Below are 17,400 nucleotides of genomic sequence, written 5' to 3' on the forward strand. Positions count from 1 at the left end.
CCCCATGCTGATGGTGAGGTCAGGGGAAGTTACCGTCCGAGCTCCCAAACTGATCTGAAAAGACGCTAATTACACTCACGTCAGACAGGATGCACGCCGACGCTTTCATCTGAGCAGCTACAGGAAAGAGTTCAGTTTAAAAAGGGTGAAAATAACGCCTTCTTAAATCAGTTCAGGATCTCAGGACGTGGATCGAGGTCAGAGCCTCTCGGTCTGAATCATGATGGCTGTTACAGTGACAGGATGCCAACTGATGTCCTCTGTGAAACAAGAAGAGAAGAAGAAGAAGAAGAGTCTGACAACACTTTCATCTCAGCAGCTTCAGTGACACTTCATCTTAATAAAGGGTGTAAATCACGTCTTGGACCATTTATTTTTTTTCAACCATCTTTATTAAAAGACTTTATGAACAAAAGAAGCAGAAACAAATAACATGTGTGTTGAAAATCTCCCAGAAACAAGCAGATAATCAGAACATCGTGTCTGCAGACATCTGACCTCTCTGAAGGGAAATTAAAACGTTACATCGTTACAAAGGTTTGTAAAAATGTTTAGAGATAAAATCAGTGTGTGAGTTTCTTCTGACAGACTCAGTGGACACTTCATAATGAGCTCACACTGATGTGCTGGTCTTTATATTCATCAGTGTTTCTGTTGTCTGTCCACAGGAAGCTTCATCTGTGACCTCGGTTATAAACATGATGATGGATTTTCACGTTTCAGACGATGTCACCAACAACTGAACGTCATGAGCTTCGTAATGTTTGAATTTCTTATTTAATCACAACGGATCAAACGCGTGTAGCTGATAAAGAGTCCGCTGGGTGTTCAGCACAACATGTGTCAGTACATTTACTGGACTGAAGTACTTTACTTGAGTATTTCCATTTTACTTTCTACTTCTACTCCACTACGAGTCTCACATTGAACTTTTCACTCCAGTTATTTGACAGTTTTAGTAACTAGTTAGTTCACAGAGTCAGAATATTAATACAAAATATAAAAATCAAAGTAAAGACATTAAGATGAGCTCCACCTTTAGCTGCATCGTTAAACTCTGTGTACATGTTTCTTTATTGGTGCTGAGATATATCGTCCACGTTTAAAATATACTGTGATATTTCTTTCTCTTCACAAAGACGATCTTCATTAACCGAACAGAGCTGTTCTCCTTCACTAACCTTCTGTCTGTTTAAACTGATTTCACAGCTGAAAGTTTACATTCATAAATGAAAATTAAGTCAGAATAATAATAGAAACACTTTAAAATACTGTAGTGTGGCTGTTATATTAGACATCATTGAGAAATATTAAATGTAATGTAAACAAATGATGAGGAGAGTTCAAATCAAACAGGTCAGCAGCTGAAGATCTAAAACTGACTTCAGATTCATGTTAGAGCGCCACCTGCTGGACAAAACACTGTCAACACACAGGAGCTGCAGAGGATCACAGTGGATCAACTCAACTGAAGCGTGCTGATTGTGACTGGACAGGGGGTGGACACAATAACAGGAACACACAGTGCAGGATGACAGTCTGTCAGCGGTGGTGATTCAGCTCAGTGTCTCTCTGAAAGCTGCAGTTTGTCGTTCTGTTTTCAGAAAATAATAAAAAACTCTCCAGTTTTTTTTCAGCTGACTCTTTATAAAGACGTGAACATTAAACATGTGGTCTCCTCCTCTCCCTGTGTGCTCCTGCAGCTCTTTTTGTTTTGTTGCAATGTTCTGATGATGAAAGCCCGTAAGAACTTCCTGTCATTGGTCCAAACGTAAAAAAAAAAAAAAGTTTTCACAGAAGAAATCCAGAGCAAACCTCCAGAGAAAAGACGGGATGATGTCAGACAGTAAACACTTTACACAAACATGTGAAAATCACTGAATCACTTTGCTTGAAGTACAAAAGAAAAGAGTAACTAATGATTAAGTAATAAGTATTAAATGAGTCTACTGAGTAACTACTCAGTATGATGTTTCACTTCACCTGCAGGGGAACATAAAGAGCGAGTGATTAAGTAATTAGCATTTAACAAGATTTGTTTCAAAACACATTATAAATGTTGGAAACATGTTAAAGGCCTTTAACTATATAATACTGAATTGTCTTTTTGCTAGCTATGCCTTTGTCTGGCAAATGCATCTTTCCCCGAACAGCTCGGTCACTTTAAGTTTCTGCAGGATGAGGAGTCGAAGACGAGGTGGAATTAATTTTGTCCTGCGTCACGTTGAGCCGAGCCGACTGCCTCCCTCCCTGACCTTCATCCTCCCGTCTTGATGTCATCTGGTGCCTTTGCGGCAGCATTACCAGCCAACCAACGGGTGTACGTTACTCTGTCTGCTTATGTCATAACATTAGTTAACTTAGTGCACAGTTAAATAAAACGTTACTAAATTTTGTATGTGTAGTAACCCCTTAATGTGATTTTACATTGTGTAGATTAGCATCATTTCATGTAGGGTTAGCTGATGACATTGATGACTGTTGAATAATTGTAGTTTATCTTTCACTTTAAAGATACACAAACAGTAATTAATGATTAAGTAATGAGTAATAAATGAGTATATTGAGGAACTACTTAGTGTTACATTTCACTTTAAAGACACACAAACAGTAACTAATGATTAAGTAATGAGTAATTAATGAGTATATTGAGGAACTACTTAGTATTACATTTCACTTTAAAGACACACAAACACAGTAACTAATGATGAAGTAATGAGTAATTAATGAGTATATTGAGGAACTACTTAGTATTACATTTCACTTCAAAGACACACAAACAGTAACTAATGATTAAGTAATGAGTAATTAATGAGTATATTGAGGAACTACTTAGTATTACATTTCACTTTAAAGACACACAAACAGTAACTAATGATAAAGTAATGAGTAATTAATGAGTATATTGAGGAACTACTTAGTATTACATTTCACTTTAAAGACACACAAACAGTAACTAATGATTAAGTAATGAGTAATTAATGAGTATATTGAGGAACTACTTAGTACTACATTTCACTTTAAAGACACAAACAGTAATTAATGATTAAGTAATGAGTAAATAATGAGTATATTGAGGAACTACTTAGTATTACATTTCACTTTAAAGATACACAAACAGTAACTAATGATTAAGTAATGAGTAGCTACTCAGTATGATGTTTTATTTGACTTGAAAGAGCAAGAAAATAGTAAGTAATGATTCAGTAATTAGTCAATAATGATTAGTCAAGTTAAGTAAAACACAATACTGAGTAGTTCCTCAATAGGCTCATTAAATACTTATTACTTAATCATTAGATAATCTTTGCGTGTCGCTTCGCGTATGGAGGTTGTTATTGATCAGAACGACTCATGATAACGTGGTCAGTACGTGGATTCACAGATCTCTCCCAGTCTGTTTAGTGTCTCATCATTATCGACTACACAGTCCTGAAATCAGTTATTCAGTAATTACTCGCTGACGATTCGTTAATAATGCGGCAGCTCCTGAGTCATTCGTCACTCGCTCCTCAGTATTGTATTCTTTGTTCCACATAATCAGCAGATGGAGCAGCTTTTCTTCTTGAGCTTCATGGTTTCCAGTTCTTGTCTCAGATGTTTTATTTCTTCCTGACTTTTTTCTCCGTGTTGTTGAGCTCTCTGTTCCATTTCAGATATCTGCGCTTCTAGTTTTATTTTCATCTCTTGCATTTCTTCACCTTGTCTTTTGGTGATTTGCTCCACTTCCCTTTGAATCGCCTCCTTTCTCCAATGGAACGTCTCAGTGTCGTAGCAGCAGCCACCGTTCTCCTTCACCGCGGTCTCGATCTTGTTCAGCAGCTCTCTGACTTGTGTGCGGTTTGTGTGATCTTTGTTGTTGAACACCTGGTATCTGCCTCCACAGTCCTTCAGGAGTTGTTTGACAAAATCATCACAGTTTTCAACATAACTCTCAAGTGACTGATCTTCCAGTTCGTCTCCTCTGGTGAAGATAACGATGATGAAGTCTTGAGACCTCTTGCCGAAAACCGTTTGGATCAGTTCCAACGAGTCTTTATCCTTTTGTGTAAGGTTCCCGATCTGCATCACCAGTAAGAAGACGTGAGGACCAGGAGACAACATGCTGATGCATCTGTGAAGCTCCTGTTGAACTTCGTCATCAGACAGAGTCTCGTCGAACAGCGCAGGAGTGTTGACCACAGCAACAGGCCGTCCATCAATCTCTCCTGTTGCTCTCTCGCAGCGCTTCGACGCTGGCTTCGGGGTGATTCTGGGTATGAAATGCTTCTTGCCCAAAATAGTGTTTGCTGTCGCACTCTTCCCACTGCCTGACTTCCCAACCAGCACCATCCTGAGAGGCTCTCTGCTCTGATGTTCCTCATCACCTACAATCTCACTCTTCCTTTTCACGTCCTGCAGCTCAGCTTTAAGTCTTGAGACCTTCTCCATCTGAGCTTTAGTGAACATGTCCTTTGAGAAGCTTCTGGGTCCTTGTTCTTTCATCTTTACCACAGCATCCAACAGCTCTGGGATCTGCTGCTTGTCGTTGATGTTGAGAACAACAGATCTTCCTCCACAGCTCTGAAGGAGCTCCTGGATGTCTTTGTCCTTTGTTACGAAGTCGAGATAAGCTGTAGGATCTGAGTCCACAGTGAACAGAATCATGGTGAAGTCATTGACTCGAGAGCTGAATGTGTTCTGGATGGTCTCTAACTCTCTCCTGTCTTCATCAGTGAGGGGACCCACAGGTAGGACCAGGATGAAGGCATGGACGCCCTCAGGATCACAGAGGGAGATACACCTGAGTGATTCCTCCATCACTTCCTCCTGAGGTTTTCCACACAAGGCAGGCAGCTCCACCAGGGAAACCCAACGTCCACACACCTCTCCCTGACTCTGAACACACTCTGATGAGCTGGAGACTGAAGGACCTAAAATGGCCTCAGCTGCTGAAGTCTTCCCTGCTCCTCTCCTCCCACACAGAACCAGGTTTAAAGCTGCTCTGATGTCTTCAGACTTTGGTCTTCGTGACTCCATTAAACCTGCAGCTTCCTCGTCAAACACATCACGGCTGACGTGATCTCCATTGTTCTCCTTCACTATGTGACCCAAGCGTGTTAACAGCTCTGAATGCTCAAGGTGCTTCTGCTTCAAGTATCTGTATCCACACATTTTCTTCATGTCCTTTAAGGGTTGACGTTGCATATAATTTCTATATGTTTTCATCAGACCTGGACTCTCCTCTCTGGGTGTTGACATCAGAACCAGTGAATGATCAAATGATCGATCACTGAAGAGGTTCAGGACTCTGCAGAGCTTCAGTTGGTGTTCCTCAGTGAAGTCTTCAGGCTGTAGAACCAGCAGGAACACATGAGGTCCAGGACCAGAGAGTCTCTCACAGGTTTCTACATGTTCTGTCAGTCTGTATTCAGACATGTTGGAATGCAGCAGATCTGGGGTGTTGATCAGAACTATTTCTTTCTCCTTTACCAGTCCTCTTTCTCTCTGACAGCGGTCTGGTTCTTCCTCAGTGTTGAACTTTGGCTCTTCCAGTATGAAGTTCCCCACTGAACTCCTCTGAGACCAGCTGTTCCCCAGCAGAACCACCCTCAGCTCAGACACTGGAGAGGAAACACTGCGTTAGAAAAACCTCCTCAGTGACGACTTCATCAAAATGGATAACCAATGAGGAAGTCACAGCTTCATTAAGGTGGACTTCGGTGGATGTGTCAGCTGTTGCAACCCACCACCAACAAACTGTGATTATAGAGAGAATAATTCAACTCACTGTTGGGTGGCAGCAAGTAATAGCTGCTGCTCCTCCTCAGTGGTGTCAGATCACCTGTTGGTACAGAAACACGTCATTTTTAATGAATAGGATTATTATTGCTGTTCTTCTAAATGTGTACATGTATAAAACTAGTAAAAAAACAGAGATGTATCGGTCTTTGACCCAGACTCAGATCAAAACGACATGAAGAAGACTGACGGACATCTGCAAAACACCTGAATACTCAGACTTCAGACACATCAGGGCAGGAACACAGTTTCTTGAGTCAACTGTGTAGCTCTCTCGTTGTTGATTTCCTGTTTTACTTTGTGTCTTGTTGTTACTTCCTCCTCACCTGTTCCCACTGCTCTCTCTCTCTCCTGTTACTTCACACCTGTCTCACCTCGGTCTCTTCGTTTAGTTTGTATGTAAGCCTGTGTTGTTCCCTCACTCTTTGTTGGTTCGTCTGTTCGGTTCTCGTCCTCACGTCTCTCCTGTTGCCGTCGTCCTGTGTCTCCTCCTGGTGTTTGTTCCTCTTGGATTCATGGTTTGTTCTGTTTTTAACTTGTCTCTTCATCTCCAGCTCTTTTGTTACCTGCCCTGTTTGTTTTATCTCATTTTGGATTATTGGACTGGTTTTCAGTTTTCATTAAAGATCGCTTTCTGTTTCCGTGTCTGCATTTGGGTCAGTTCTTCTTTTACCATACTTCATCTTTATTATATTTTGATTTGCAATATCACATATTGCATTTATGTGACATTTATTTACACTATCAACTTCTGTCAGTGGTAGTTATAGTGAGGTACCAGGCACACATCTCTATTTGTAAATGTAAATAAATATACTGTATAGTTGTCACATGTAGTTTAATGCAGTTATTTATTTATTTTTACTTAATATTATTTCTTATTGTCTTCTCTACCTATATTTTATTCAGGTCTCTCTATAGTGTGACATTTCTTCTCTAGAAGATCTGTAACGTACCAATTTCCCCTCAGGGATCAATAAAGTAGTTCTGATTCTGGTTCTGAAGTATCTAATACAGACTTACTCTACCCCAGACCAAGGAAACAACACTTTAACTTAAAGTGTATGACTTTGAAAGCTGAATGATACAATACTTATATTAAAAATATACAATCTTTTGCACAACATGTGAGGTCTTCGACTCTTGACCCACAGCTGCACGTCAGGTCTCCATGGTAACAAGGATGATGAGCTTTTATTTAAGTCAGTTTGATTAATTTCTATCATTATCATCATAAGTCAACAAATCTGCATGAAACTTCAACTTCATAATTAATATTAACACTTCCTCAGATTAAATCATCAGATGTTGTTGATTTCTTTATCTTCAGCTGGAAATACTGATACTTTTAAACACAAACTAAAAACCTCTATTCAGTCTGGCTTTTATGTCGTGTCTTGTATTTCTATGGTTTGATTATTTAATATTTATGTTACAAAATAAATAATTAGAATTTATTTTGTTTTTATCAGAAGGCTTTATTCTTTTTCACTGTATTATATATAGATTTGTATTTACATTTTACTGTTGTTGTATTATATTTACTTTTTAAATAAACCTTTACATGCAATCTTTTATTCATCTTCATCATTTTTATCTTTTATTTTTTTAACTATTCATTATATTGGAGCTGCTGTGCGTTAGTCTCTAAACCCATCTTGTTTCCTTAATATAACACTTTGAATTGCATTTTCATTAGTTTGAAAGGTGTTAAAGTTAAGTTAAATAAAGTTTGATTGATTCATGGAGGAGCTTCTGTTCACCTGCTGCTTACAATCTCATTTTATTCATTAATCTCAAACGTTAATTCATTAAAAGGTCCTGCTAAGAGTCGCTGCTCAGAAAAGCTGCAGGTTTGAAACCAAAATCACGACACAAAGACGTCAGAGTGAGATAAAAGTTCATGTTTACTGTGGTCAGAAGCAGGTTAACAGCGGGGAACATGCAAACCTGTCAGACAATCAACCCGAGGGTCAGCAGGCTGAACAAAGGCTGGAAAAGAGGCGGATGCAAGCGAGACAATCTGCCAGAGAACGAGCAGCGATGGACCGCTGTGTGTGTGTGTGTGTGTGTGTGTGTGTGTGTGTGTGTGTGTGTGTGTGTAGCCATGCTGACGGGGAAATGTGAGGCAGGTGAGGTTAGTGGTGGACTGTTGTTACTGCAGGTCAGGAGGGAGCAGCTGGATCTGGAATGACATGAGAGTTAGAGGATGGCAGAGTAAATCCAGAGCACACCTTCATTCATTTTCACTGAGGAACGTGTTTGTCTTTTGGTTTCATTAAATATACCTGGTGTGTTTATCATGTCACGTCCCTGAAAATGTGTTCGTAAAATGATCCTAAACACATATAGAGTAAATTCAAAGCTGCTGTTGAACAGTTACAGTAGTACAGGTGTGGTTTTGGCCTCTTTTGAAAGGTTACTGTCTGAATTTTAAATGCTTCTGTCATTGATGTATACAAGCTTTAACACACTGAATTATTTAATGCAAAACTCAGCCTGCAGATGATCTGTATTAGCTGGAAAACACAGTGGGTCCATATCATATAGTCAAGTTCAAATTTAATACCAATATCTCTGAATATTGAGGAAATGTGCAGGCATCTGGCAACAAAAACGCTATGTTGTGACCTCATAGTACTCCTGCCTGAGAGTAACAGGAGGATTAAACTGTATCGTTCTTTATGTTTACTAACTTTGTGCATGTAAAATAGTCAAAAACAAGTGCCTGTCACATCGGAGCAGATAAGGTGGACGAAAACGCAGTAGATGCCTGCAAATATAGGATACAGGTGAGACGAGGGAAACTCGACAAAGACAGAACTAAAGACTGGACTTCAATACAAACTAAACTAACGAGGGGATGAGGTGCAGGTGGAGAGAGGTGGAGAAACACAGGTGAGGCTACAGGAAGAGGGCGGGGCTAATGAAGGTGATGCAGTGCAGGTGTGCACACAGAACACATCAGATGAAACTGAAAGGACAGGACCACGACAGTGTCTGGAACTTTTCAAGCTTTCTGCTTTAAAACCAATTTAAAAGACTTGAAATCTCATTGGCTACATGATGTGTCAATCATCCCGAGGCTGGCGTGTAAATGGTTCAGGAGACAGGGAGAAAAAGAGGGGGCGGGTTTCCTGTCCTTCTGATCACTGTTTGGCAGTTTCAGGCCACAGGGCGGGCAGAGAAGCTCCTAACGAGTCGAATGAGGTGTCAATCAATAGATCAGAGGTCGGCGTCCATTTTAGGTGACAGTTTAATGGCACTTTGCTTTCAAGTGGTGGAGTTTTGGGACCAATAAGAGCATGAAAAAGCATCCGTCATCACAGTTCATCGCCATCTAATCAGTGTTTTGGATAAAATATGTTACTGACATGGATCTACTGCACGTCTGAGAATAAAAGAGGACAGCTTTGGTTGGAGTTTGATTCACTACTGAAACTCGCAGACTCTTCATCGGTGAGTTGCTAAAACTTTGCCTGTTTGTTGATTGCACCTGGCTGATGAGCTCTCAGATGTGTAATTTGCGCATCTAGATTACTTAGAAACTCAATGAAACAACGCAAATAGAGCATATTTGTGGGAATTTACACTCGGTGGCGCGAATGACGCAAACACGCAAAATTTGCATTAGTTGAAAATGTTGAAAACACTTAACTCAAGCAAGGATTTTGCGTGACGCTGTTTCATGAAAGCCTATCAGCGTTGACATTCACACTGACGCCATGATGTTAATGTCGCTGATGTTCGGACATTCATCAACCGCAATGGAGGAGAAGATAATAACTAATCGTGGCCGTGCAGACACACACAGCTGTACGATAACACATGTACTCATGCTGAGACTGGCGTGGAGGAAAGTGAGCGAGGAAGTCAGACTGGCTGGTAAGTCATGGAAATATGTCTCAGCACAGCAGAGCACATCACATGACTTTTAGTGCAGGAATAAATATTAATAAATAATAAAGCGCTGACCTGTGTCTGCAGTCGCCATGACGTCACTCTGCTGGAAACACCAGACTCCTCCACCTGCTGGGTCGAGAACCTGCAGAGGAGATAAACTGTTACCAGTTTGTCACCGGCCTGCTGCTGTCTGGTGTTACACACATCACACATACTGACATTTCTAACTTCAATAAAATACCTTGAATAATATTTGTTGAGGAATTTCGGCTCACTTGACCGTTCAGGAGAGACGAGGAAGACTCAGAGACACCGATGTTGAAATAGTTTATAAAACATGATCATGGAGGAGCAAAATAACAGCACATCTGTCTGTGATGCCATGATAATTCCCACAAGTCTCCCAAATGCTCAGATTATATCTACAGCTCAGGACGCCTCCCTCACATACAAGGTTATCTGTTCAACAACATATCAAGGGAAGTTAATGCAGAGCTTCTCACCTCCAGCCGAGTGAGGAACAGGAGGAAAATGTGTAGCAGACAGCAAGTCTGCCATAACAATCAGCTTTGTTTGTCTGGGACATCTGATCTGAGACACATCTACAGCAGCTTTGACTTGCTGGGTTGCAGAGACCATGAGACAGACACTCACAGAGCAGACGTCACTGTGCCCTTATCCAGACATTAACATGTATACAGGATACGTATGACCTCCTGTCATATGGAGACAATGTCCTGGAGGAGTCATGTTCTTCTCCCACAATATTAATATTTGATTATATTTTTTAAACCGCTGGGATTGAAACAACAAGTGCTGTGACGTTATTATAAAAGTATTGTGACACTATTGTAAGGCCATATAACCCAGCTCTAACCAGAACTCTTCATCCGTGCAGTCTTTTCTCTTTTCTCCGGTAAAAGCAACATGAACTCTGTTAAAAACACTTCAGATGAAGTAGAAGTCATCTGTTGGACGAGACACGAAGAGAGATGTGTGTTTTACTGGAAGTCTTCCAGAGAAACGCCTCAGATAATCTCCTGAATCAGTTTCTGAGCATCTCAGAAAACTTTCAGGCCTCAGCTCCTCATGTCCAACTTCACCAAAGATCATCTATGTGGACAGATGCTCCGCTCTGTGAGACCACTGTACAACCAGGGTGTTTCTGTAGTCCTACCGCTCCGACAGAGTGAGACCTCCTCTCTCAGCTGGCGACAGTTTCAGGAGACTCAAAGTCACCTTCACTCAGATCACATCAGTAACTAGAGATTATAAAGTATATTAGAGAATAAACATCTGAGAGATGATCACACGAGGACTCGGTTCAGCCCGACAGAGCCTCAGGTCTGCTGCGGACCGTCAGACGGTGTCGACTGTTTCCGGTTCATTAAACTCTTAAATTAAACTGATCAGAAGCTCAAACACGTCCCTCCAACTGCACACACTACTCTCACTTTAGTTACCTCGTTACTTTAATGAGTTGTATCGAGATTACTCACCTGCTGAATTTCTGCTGCGACACAAACGAAGGCGAAGTGAAAGTAACTGACGGGAGGAGGAGTCTGCACAGTGTGGGATGTAACGAAGTACTCAGTGGTGTGAAAAGTATCCAAACATACTCGAGTAAAAGCAAAGATGTGGTGATAAAATATTACTTTGGCCAAAGTGAAAGTCACCCACATGAACAGTACTCGAGTAAATGTACTTAGTTACATTCCACCACTGCTACATACATTTCTCAAGTACTCCACATAATGAGTCTTTTTTTATTTTCTGTTACTTTATACTTCCACTCCACTACATGTATTTGATTACTTTAGTTACTAGTTACTCTTCAGATGTAGTTTACACACACACACACGAGATCAGTGAATAAAATATGATGCTGTTTTAGATTTAACTACACAAAAGTATTTAAAACGAGCTCCACCTCAACCAGCTGTGACATCACCCAGTGATGGGATGTAACTAAGTACATTTACTGTACTGAAGTTCAGTTTTCTGCTACTTTATACTTCCACTCCACCACATCAGTGTTATATAAAGTATCCAAACATCATCCTCGAGTAAAAGTCTTAAAGTATCTGATATTAAATGGACTTAAGTATCAAAAGTATCAGTAAAGTAACTGATCCATATATTTACATGTATGTATAAACTGTCTACTGTGAGTCAGCTGATCATCACAATCACTGATTTTATCTGATTGATGATAAAATCAATTAATTTAAAAATGTGATACTTTGGCTCTGATGTAGCATGTAATCTGTAAAGTAACTAGTAACTTTGATATCTTTAGTTTACTATCAGGTTGAGTGAAATTAAGATTTTACACAGAAACATCTGAGCAGTGTTTTAAATATAATGCAGCTTCATGGATTAAACTGTCCAGCTGTATGTAACGTGGATAAACGAGCTCCACCTCCACCAGCTGTGACACACGCAGTATTTTAATGTTGAGGGTTTTATTCCAATTATATGATTTACTTTATATTTATATATACTATATATACTTTATATATATATCATTATGTAACTGTAGAGAAGAGTAAGGAGAGTAAAAAAACAATCTTTAATGATAAGATACACACACTGTAATGAACATGTCAACAGTATGATTACATTATACAGACTGTGTTAATGAGCAGAACAGGATTAAGCACATATGAAGAGTAACTTTTCTTATCTTTCCAATTAACGCACTATCTGACTCTGAAAATCCACTAAAGGTTGAAGTCCAAAAATCAGAGGCGAAGCGAGATCTCTCGCCGATTCTCCCCATTTTATACCCGTGGTCCAGGGTCCCCACGCCCCCCTGGACCATCCTTTTACCTTTATGATCATCCTGGGCTTATTACTTATTATTCTCCATCTTGGATGTGCTCTTAAGAACCTACAAAAGTCTAACCCGGGCCCCTTCTGTGGCCTTGGGTGAGCTGTGGCAGCACCTGTTGCTTATTTATTTCAACATTGTCATTATATAAAATGATGCATCAAACATTGGTCTTTTATCAGCCTCAAGCTCGATTAGAGCACCGTTGGGACTGCGAGGGATATTCCAAAATCTATTCACATTCATGATCATTTGCCACTACAACTAACAATAATAAACATAAAAACACGTCAGGTTGAACAGTAATTATGTTCAAAGAACACTTCTTAACGGGAATATATTGTTTTACACTGCTTACAAAATCATCAGTAACAATATTCCAGTAATATGATCAATCACTTTTACTTTAAAGGAGCAGTCTGTAGTTTTGCTGAAGAAATGTTAATGAGGAGAGAAAGAGGTTCATTGGCTTGTTATCCTGCCATTAGGCGCTGAATGAGCAAACTGACCTTAACCCTTTATCCAGGAAGGAACTATAAATGATAACTTCCACGCACATCCAAAATACCATGAAACAGCTGCATAAATGACTGGACTGGACTTTGATACATGTTATATTTGTTATTTATTATATATATATATATATCTTTATATATCTATATCTATATATATGTGTGTATGTTATTTATGTTCCATAAAACATGTTAAAAATAGATAGACCTTTAAAGCAACACTAGGTCGTTTTTCGACCTTAAAATAATGTTTCTAAACTCAGTTAAGTGGTAGAAGAACGGTTAATAGGATGAACGGTGACGCCTCTGCAGCCTGAGGGGGGTCGCGCCGGCAGAAACCGCACTGCGTAACTTCCCTGAGCGGGTAGCGACATACCTGACGTAAAGACGTCTAGTGCGACCGGCTTTACGACACGTTTATTCATCGGTGGATTTAGCCAGCAGCTACTTGGATTTTTTGTAAACCAACGCCGAGCCAGCTAAAAAAGCCAAGAAGGTTTTGTCTGAGGAGGCGAAGAAAAGACAAAGAGAAAGTGATACAACATGAGCCGGACACGGATAAATATTGGACCAGCTTACACTCGGTGGAGCGAGCTGAAAGAACTGATGGCGACCGAGCCTCGATGCTACTGGATTTGTAAGTCATATATTACATATATACATATTTATTATCTTACCGACTTTTACTTTGAGTTGATTTGTTGTTATGTGGTGTTCATTGGGGCTCTATTTGTCCAGTTTATAACCATAATAAAGCCGGGAGATAAGCTAATGCTGTCCGTTTCGATAGCTTGCTCGTTTTCATGTAGTGACTGTAAACAATGACTAACTTACTAAAACACTGTGAACGTCTTGTCTTGTAAAGTTGCAGATTCCTTAGTTCATGCAGATAATCAACATAATTGTTGAACAGTGTGGTCGGGAGGTAACGTCAGGCTACTGTTGTTATCGGTAACAATAGCATGCTACTTAGCTACTGTTGTCGTACCGAGTTGGTTGTAGTTATTGCACCAAACACAACGTCAGCTTGCATGTTTTCATGTAGTGACTGTAAACAATGACTAACTTACTAAAACACTGTGAACGTCTTGTCTTGTAAAGTTGCAGATTCCTTAGTTCATGCAGATAATCAACATAATTGTTGAACAGTGTGATCGGGAGGTAACGTTAGCATGCTACTTACTGTTGTCGTACCGAGTTGGTTGTAGTTATTACACCGAACACAACGTCAACTTGCGATTGTATTCAGTAACTCCCGAAAACGTAGTTATATTTTCAGACGTTACTAAACACATTCACGCCCAAGCGTCGTGTTTTGGAAGTAACTTAGTCGGTGCAATCACTACAACCAACTCGGTGTGAGAATAACTCTAGCATGCTAATGTGCTGTGCAGCCTTCATGCTAACAAACTACCAGCTGCTGTCTCTGACTCGAGCTTGTTGTTGGCACTCTTGAGGTTTTTTCAGACAATTTCGTGATTCGCCGGCTCCGTCAACAAATTCACGTGTATTCATTTTCCCCAGGGAGGCTCATACAGCGACAGTATTTACGACACTGGTAACAGATAATTGCGCTTCTCAACCAGCCGGGGGCAGTAATGAGTCCAAACTACCTAGTGTTGCTTTAAGTTAATATGTGTTTTTCTTATATTTTTTTTATATACACCTTTTAGAAAATGTTTTACCCTAGATGGAGTTTTACTTTGTTTATAAGTGGCGGACCCTGACACCTTTCTATCCGAGTTTGTATTATTACCGTTCCTCAGCAAGAGAAATCCCTAAAACAAACAGAGAAGGCAGAGTAAGTCAAAAAGAAAACAATGAATTAGAAAAATCTTGCAGTGCAAACAAATATCATAAGATCTGCAGCTCAGATGTTTTCCATCGTTCTCTTTCACAACTTGACCCAAGCGTGTCAGCAGCTCTCGAAGTTCAAGATTCTTCTGCCACAGAAACCTGTAGTGACAGTCTCTGATCATTTCCTTTAAGGGTGGATGTTGATGATATTTGTCCATGAAACCTGGACTCTCCTCTCTGGGTGTTGATATCAGAACCAGTGAATGATCAAATGATCGATCACTGAAGAGGTTCAGGACTCTGCAGAGCTTCAGTTGGTGTTCCTCAGTGAAGTCTTCAGGCTGTAGAACCAGCAGGAACACATGAGGTCCAGGATCAGAGAGTCTCACACAGGTTTCTACATGTTCTGTCAGTTTGTTTTCAGACATGTTGGGATGCAGCAGATCTGGGGTGTTGATCAGAACTATTTCTTTCTCCTTTACCCGTCCTCTGACTCTCTGACACCAGTCTGGTTCTTCCTCAGTGTTGAACTTTGTCTCTCCCAGTATGAAGTTCCCCACTGAACTCCTCTGAGACCAGCTGTTCCCCAGCAGAACCACCCTCAGTTAAAACACTGGAGAGAAAACACTGCGTTAGAAAAGTGTAACTGTGAAGTTCAGACTTCATTCATTCTGAGTACAACAGACTTTGATTAACAACAGATAAGAAAGTTCTTTAATTTGGACTTCAGAGATTCTGTCATCCATTTTAACTTACAACTTGTAAATTCACCAGTGAGCTTGTAAATATTTAAATGTAAAAAGATCCAGTTCTAGATGTTCATACAGACGAGAATGTTTCTGACTCGGTTCAGATTAACTCACTGTCGGGTGGCAGGAATTCAAAGCTGCTGCTGCGCTTCACAGGTCGTTCATCTTCTCCTGATGGACACAGAAAATGTAGATATTCATTCATTCATTCATCCACATGTAATCTGTAATAAACCTGCTCATCAGTGATTGTTGGTGTCCACTGGGGCTGTCACAATATCAGGTTTTCACTTGCGGCCAAAAGGATTCACCATAACTGATATATAGAAATAGTGAAAATAAAATGCTGTCAGTCAAATTCATCCTGTTGTGTGTTTTGTCTGTTGTCTGTCAAATGAACAACACTCATAATTTAACTGTCTGTACAACTGTCTGTTGGCTCAGTCATGATTTAGCACAGCAGCAGTAAATCAGTGAGGAGCAGCCACACAACAGATCTGTGCTGCACTAACTAGCTAACAGTTAACTATCAATTCACCAGTGAGCTTGTAAATATTTAAATGTAAAAAGATCTAGTTCTAGATGTTCATACAGACGAGAATGTTTCTGACTCAGTTCAGATTAACTCACTGTCGAGTGGCAGGCATTCATAGCTGCTGCTGCGCTTCACAGGTCGTTCATCTTCTCCTGATGGACACAGAAAATGTAGATATTCATTCATTCATTCATCCACATGTAATCTGTAATAAACCTGCTCATCAGTGATTGTTGGTGAACATTGTCACAGCTTTAATAGACTGATGGAGTTATTATCTGACATCTGTATGAACACCTGGAGGCCACACCTCTGTACCTGTGATGTCTGTACTGAATATAAAAAACAAAACAAGGAGCAGAAGAAGAAGAAGAGCAGCTTGTTGTCTATACAATATGATCATCAGTTATGGTGTTGTGTGCAGTAAAAGCTTCCTGTCAGCAGGCATGAAGCAAACATCCATCCATTCTCTACATCAGTGATTCTCTGTGGTACCACCAGTGTTACCTGAGCTCCACCTGCTGGTACAAGAGCCTCACTGAAACTGCACTCTGAACCGGCCCAAAGACCAGAAACTGTCATTTCATTTCATTGTGTTACACACAAAAGTTATATATACACATCATATGAGAAAACAGAGGTTATATGTTTTCAATATTTTACATTTTGAAATTAAATGTGCCTTCTGTAGCCATGTAGGGTGAACGTGGAGGAGACAGGACGTGATGACATGAACTAGTGAGCTAATGACTGCAGTGAGATTCAGACTCCTCAGTCGCTGATTAAAAAGCAGCATGAGTGGATTATTGAAGTGGCTACAAAGAGTCTGACAGGTCAGACGATATGTGTGTGTGTGTGTGTGTGTGTGTGTGTGTGTACGTACAGTACAGACCAAAAGTTTGGACACACCTTCTCATTCAATGAGTTTCCTTTCTTTTCATGACTATTGACATTGTAGATTCACACTGAAGGCATCAAAACTATGAATTAACACATGTGGAAATATGTACTTAACAAAAAAGTGTAAAACAACTGAAAATACGCCTTATATTCTAGTTTCTTCAAAGTAGCCACCTTTTGCTCTGATTACTGCTTTGCACACACTCTGCATTCTCTTGATGAGCTTCAAGAGGTAGTCACCTGAAATGGTTTTCACTTCACAGGTGTGCCCTGTCAGGTTTAATAAGTGGGATTTCTTGCCTTATAAATGGGGTTGGGACCATCAGTTGTGTTGTGCAGAAGTCAGGTGGATACACAGCTGATAGTCCTACGGAATAGACTGTTAGCTGC

The 17,400-nt window shown here is 40.1% G+C and overlaps 2 protein-coding genes across 4 annotated transcripts; both read right to left on the bottom strand.

The window, feature by feature from the left end:
- Positions 1-346: 346 nt before the first annotated feature.
- Positions 347-16,252, bottom strand: LOC311261147 (GTPase IMAP family member 8-like). Of its 3 annotated transcripts, none has more exons than XM_084359553.1 (4): positions 11,184-11,261; positions 9,757-9,826; positions 5,771-5,824; positions 347-5,603 (listed from the first exon to the last, which is right to left on the bottom strand). In XM_084359553.1, the coding sequence occupies exons 2-4, from the start codon at positions 9,773-9,775 to the stop codon at positions 3,541-3,543; spliced, it is 2,136 nt and encodes a 711-aa protein (XP_084215679.1). In that variant the 5' UTR covers positions 9,776-9,826; positions 11,184-11,261; the 3' UTR covers positions 347-3,540. The 3 variants fall into 3 exon arrangements, with proteins under 3 accessions (XP_084215679.1, XP_084215680.1, XP_084215681.1); XM_084359554.1 differs by lacking the exon at positions 11,184-11,261 and adding an exon at positions 9,926-10,164; XM_084359555.1 differs by lacking the exons at positions 5,771-5,824; positions 9,757-9,826; positions 11,184-11,261 and adding exons at positions 15,690-15,746; positions 16,206-16,252.
- LOC311261136 (GTPase IMAP family member 5-like) lies at positions 13,169-15,492 on the bottom strand (the record flags this gene model as incomplete). Its single annotated transcript, XM_084359531.1, has 2 exons — positions 13,169-15,426; positions 15,488-15,492. 2 exons carry the CDS (start codon positions 15,490-15,492, stop codon positions 14,808-14,810), a joined length of 624 nt encoding a protein of 207 aa, XP_084215657.1. The 3' UTR covers positions 13,169-14,807.
- Positions 16,253-17,400: the final 1,148 nt, after the last annotated feature.

This window comes from Pagrus pagrus (assembly GCF_965226575.1).
Source record: "Pagrus pagrus genome assembly, chromosome: 8".
NCBI classification, from domain to species: Eukaryota; Metazoa; Chordata; class Actinopteri; order Spariformes; family Sparidae; genus Pagrus; species Pagrus pagrus.

Bases quoted from the DNA above. Each gene is read 5' to 3' on its own strand.
- LOC311261147 (XM_084359553.1), bottom strand. The intron at 5,604-5,770 runs GTGAGTTGAATT...TTTCCTCTCCAG, and splicing joins TTACTTGCTGCCACCCAACA to TGTCTGAGCTGAGGGTGGTT.